General features: G+C 47.3%; 1 protein-coding gene across 1 annotated transcript; it reads left to right on the top strand.

The window, feature by feature from the left end:
- Nucleotides 1-1,936: 1,936 nt before the first annotated feature.
- LOC149460624 (uncharacterized) lies at nucleotides 1,937-4,399 on the top strand. Its single transcript, XM_089679449.1, has 3 exons — nucleotides 1,937-2,032; nucleotides 3,917-4,123; nucleotides 4,247-4,399. Exons 1-3 carry the CDS (start codon nucleotides 1,937-1,939, stop codon nucleotides 4,397-4,399), a joined length of 456 nt encoding a protein of 151 aa, XP_089535575.1.
- Nucleotides 4,400-4,971: the final 572 nt, after the last annotated feature.

Genomic DNA, 4,971 nt, shown 5'->3' with positions numbered 1-4,971 from the left:
ATCTGTGATAATACTGTACACTGTCACTGTACTAATGACTCTGGTTGGGTGATGGGTGATCAGGAATGCAATCAAGGGGTTCACTGTGTGCCTAACAAGTGTATGTGTGCTGATTGTACTCCCAGACTGGATGGATTTTCTTCCTGATCTCAGCTCTGAACGGTAAGTGAGATCAGGGAGAAGAAGCAGCCAGATCTTCATGTGTGATCACTAACACCCTGATCTCTGTGCTGTGGTTGGCCACAGTTATCAGCAGGTTCACAGCCACAATCATTGGCTGCAAGCCTGATGACAAACTCATGCTGTGTCCAACCACAGCGTGAGCAGCAAGGGGCAGCGTGCTCTCCTGTAAACCAGGAAGATGCTGGTAGGCAAATGGTTAAACACTATTTCCTTTGTGTCAGCACTGCTGCAGCACTTTCTGTACATCAGAGAGATGTCCCTTCACAGGGGGGATTAGGACACCTCCCAGGATTAGGACACTCCCATGATTAGGACAACCCCCAGGATTAGGACAATCCCATGATTAGGACAACCCCCAGGATTAGGACAACCCCCCCAGGAGTAGGAAACCCCCAGGATTAGGACATCCACCAGGGTTAGGCTACTGCCCCAGATTAAGAACACCCCCCAGGATAAGGACACACCTATTATTAGGAAACCCCCCAAGATTAGGACACTCCCCAGAAATGCCATTTAAAGGTGTTGGACATTTATAATGTTTCACTTTAACCATTTAAAACCTCCCTGCTCCCGGCCAACTGGATTCCTGCATTGTACATGTCCCTCAGGGTGATTGTCTGACACCCCCTTGTCTATTAGCCCAACTATTGTGCATTGGCTGCCATTGACTTCAGGAAGGATTGAGTTCAGCCAGTTCACTGAGCAACACTGGAACCGAACCCAGGAGAGCTCAGCTCACTCCTATGAGAAGACCACCTCACCACAATGAGGAGAATGTTCCGGCCCCGGAAGTGGGGGATGTTCTGCCCCTGAAGGGGTTCATCTGGGTTCCCACACTATATATGTGTGTATCATCATCTGCTGGAGATAAAAGACGTCACAGTGACTATGGAGGAAGAGGACGGACATGACCAGGGAGGAAGAGGACATACGTGACTATGGAGGAAGAGTACGGATGTGACTATGGAGGAAGAGGACAGACGTGACTATGGAGGAAGAGGACGGACGTGACTATGGAGGAAGAGGACGGACATGACTACTGAGGAAGAGGACAGACGTGACTATGGAGGAAGAGGACGGACGTGACTATGGAGGAAGAGGATGGACGTGACCATGGAGGAAGAGGACAGACATGACTATGGAGGAAGAGGACAGACATGATGGGGGTTACTGGGTGTAAATAGAACATGACATCTTATTACCTCCTCTGCTGCCACTTCCACCAATGGCTCCTCTCTACTTCCTGTCTGTACCTGACATCACTTCCTGTCTTCCATAGAGACTTCCTGTCTGGGTAGAAGTGAGATCCCCACCTTGTGGAGCTCAGAGGAACTGCAGCCCTGGGAAGCGTCTGGTAGTGTGACCCCGGCCTTGTGCTGGGTGTGTATGGACTGTAGATCCTTATAGAGGGGTCACCTCCACTCCCACCAAGGGGGACAGAAATATATGACTGCTCAGCGGAGGGGTTTTGGACCTATCTGAGCTCCACAAGGTGAGGATCTCACTTCTACCCAGACAGGAAGTCTCTATGTAATACAGACAGGAAGTGATGTCAGGTACAGACAGGAAGTGATGTCAGGTACGGGCAGGAAGTTCCATGAATGAGGAAGCAGAGAGGAGAGGTTCCTGGATCTGGCGGCAGAGGAGGTAATACGTAGATGAACCCCTTCAGGGGGAGGAGTTGATGATAATATATTTTGTTCCCAAAGCTGACTTACAGGAAAAACAAAAAGACGTCTGTAGTGAGTGCGGAATGTGTATGACCCCTCCACAGACACGTAGGTGCCGGCCTGATCCGTGGTCACAGGGGCAGTATGAAGACAAGGCGGTTGGCTGCACAAGCAGTGATGTAGGAGATAAAATCCTTTATTGGAATCCTTTACACACAATGTAGTAACACATGACAGCTCCAGGACAGAGCAGAGGAACAGAAGACGCGTCACACCAATACAGGCTTTTGTGTTCTATACAAACAGAAGGATTTGGATTTGTCATTTGCAGACACCTCCCTCCAGGGCTGAGTGCTGAGTGGGATGTTATCATGTCTATGTAGGATTGTTTCATTCATTGTCTCATTATATTGTGAGTGACTCCACCTCCCTGCTTGGACTGAACAAATAAAAGGTGTCACTCATCCTTCCTTATCATGCTGGTTTCCATTTCATATATCTGTGACCTGTCCGAGGAACCACATATATTACAGGGATTGTTGTCACTTTATGTGTCATGATATTAATGATGTCATGTTGTTGTATACTTTGTTATCCCGGATTCCAGACAAATCCTTATCAGCTGTTACATGTTATTTAAAGCTGTTCTGGACAAATAAAAATCAGTAATGACTAAGCCTGTATTGGTGTGACGCGTCTTCTGTTCCTCTGTCCTGTCCTGGAGCTGTCATGTGTTACTACATTGTGTGTAAAGGATTCCAATAAAGGATTTTATCCCCTACATCACTGCTTGTGCGGCCAACCGCCTTGTCTTCATACTTGTCTGTTGCCTGCCCTGACCTTTCTCCTGATTCCTGGATCTCCTCCTCATCTCTCCTCCATATCCTCTTACACAGCTTTTCTCCACACCTGCAGTGACCCTGGGGGGAGGAAACTTGGCACCAGCACGCCTCCAAATCCATCCCCACCATTAGGGGCTCTGGAGACAATTGTCTGCTATTTACACTCCGTTCCTCCACACGTCACCTGATCACATGACAGCTTACTTCCACAGATTCCGGATAGATTTCTGGATGGTAAAGGTCAAAGGTCACTCTTCAGTTTAGGAGAGGTAGGACGCACCCAGGAACTATGATTTGGTTTGTATGGGAGCCTCATACAGAGGACCCCTCAAATCTCCCCATCCAAATGTCCCTCCATCCAGAGTCTATATGTCCTATGACATCACACTGACCTCACAGCTCCTCCTCCCAATGTCCCTCCATCCAGAGTCAGAGAATCCTATGACATCACACTGACCTCACAGCTCCTCCTCCCAATGTCCCTCCATCCAGAGTCAAGTGGGGCTATAATAAATGGAGACCTGAATAGAGAGGTGAGGAGGATTCTGGGAATATCATTTGATGTGACTATTTGTGTTCAGATGTAGAGTTTTCCTCCTGTGAAGTCTGGAGATCATATGACATCACATTGCCTCCACCTCCCTCCCTGATAGAAGAGAGAAAGAAGAAGAAGATTCTAGAAGTCACCAGAGAGATCACTGAGCTGCTGACAGGAGAGGTGAGCGGTGCCGGGAATTCTGGGACATTCTCCAGTAACAGACAAGGGATGTGTCTGGATGGTGACTGTATCATTGTGTGTGTCAGGTTCCTATAAGGTGTCAGGGTGTCACTGTCTATTTCTCCATGGAGGAGTGGGAGTATTTAGAAGGACACAAGGATCTCTACAAGGACGTCATGATGGACAATCAGCCGCCCCTCACATCACCGGGTAAGAGGAGACTTTATTGTAAAGGAGAGAGCAGTACGGAGGATCCACCTAGATCCCCCATCATCTGATAAACACATAGAAACAATGGATTCAGTCAGTGTGTGTGTTTCCTACAGATGGATCCAGTCATGGGAACCCACCAGAGAGATGTCCCCGTCCTCTGTATTCCCGGGATTCCACACAGGAAGGTCACACCATCCCTCACCATCATCAGGTAGATGATGACAATTATTGGTAGTTGTGATTTATACACAGCATGTTTGTTACAATGAATGTTTTATTATATCTTTCAGAGTGGAATCCTCGGGGATGATAATATTGATGTTAAAGAAGAGTATAAAGAGGAGGATGAGGAGTATGGAGTGATGGAGGAGTTTTCAGAAGGACACAAGGAGATGATGGAGCCACCTAATACCAGGAACCCACCAGAGAGATGTCCCCGTCCCCTGTATTCCCGAGATTCCACACAGGAAGATCACACCATCCCTCATTGTTACAAGGTTGGTGGGATGGAGCATCTAGAGCATGGGTTCATAGAGACAATGTGTGGATTTTTTATGTGATGTAACAATATTAATGCTTATGTCTTACAGATGTTATTTTCTTTTCTTCCGTTGGTTTAGGTTGAAGATCTGATAGATATAAAAGTTGAGGTTAAAGCAGAAGAAGAAGAGGCGTATGTGAGGGATGATCAGCAGTCTATGGAGGAGGATGGAATAACGGGGACATTTATAGAGGAGGACACTCCTACAGAGATCAGCACAGGTGGGTCATGAACACTAAATCCATTCCTCCACCCATACTGCTCACTGATTGGTCCAGAGTAGGGCGGGGACTGGGTGATATCAGCCTGTAATCCCCTGGTCACTTTCCTGAGCTGTGTTCCCCGTCCTGTATTCCTGGATTTCTCTCGGATAATCTTCCTTCTCTGTGCTGCAGACACAATTTATGTCTCTAGACTGGATTTATGGAGGTTCTGGGGTTCAGCTGGCAGCAAAATGTTGATTTTTACTCTAAGCATTGCATAATGTAGGCACCCAGGACATGTGACTGGGGTCTCCTGCCTTGTGCCTGACTCCTCCAGGGGACCTTCTCTGTTATCTGCTGGCTGTGCCGGGTGGAGGGATATGTCTGTAGTGTCTCAGACCCAAGTCACTGAGTGCAGTCTCAGGAGATGGGAGGCAGCGGTGTGGGATCTCTGCAACTTGTCTACAGTAAACATTTAATCTTCCACTGATTACTGAATACCAATATTATGTGTCCTGACCCTTACATTGTATAATTTATAGAAAAAAATATGCAGCGCTAAAAACATATATCTCATAAAGGTAAGTATAACCATACAGTT

The sequence above is a fragment of the Staurois parvus genome, unplaced genomic scaffold (assembly GCF_062004578.1).
Source record: "Staurois parvus isolate SC_StPar_1 unplaced genomic scaffold, SC_StPar_1.0 ptg000224l, whole genome shotgun sequence".
Taxonomy (NCBI): Eukaryota; Metazoa; Chordata; class Amphibia; order Anura; family Ranidae; genus Staurois; species Staurois parvus.
The sequence above is the reverse complement of the archived record's forward strand: the minus strand, read 5'-3'. Positions and strand labels throughout refer to the sequence as shown.

Excerpts from the sequence above, each read along its gene's own strand:
- LOC149460624 (XM_089679449.1), top strand. The coding sequence starts at position 1,937 with ATGTGTATGACCCCTCCACAGACACGTAGGTGCCGGCCTGATCCGTGG. Across the intron at positions 2,033-3,916 it reads TTGGCTGCACAAGCAGTGAT|AGTGGAATCCTCGGGGATGA; the intron begins GTAGGAGATAAA and ends TATATCTTTCAG. Across the intron at positions 4,124-4,246 it reads CCATCCCTCATTGTTACAAG|GTTGAAGATCTGATAGATAT; the intron begins GTTGGTGGGATG and ends CCGTTGGTTTAG.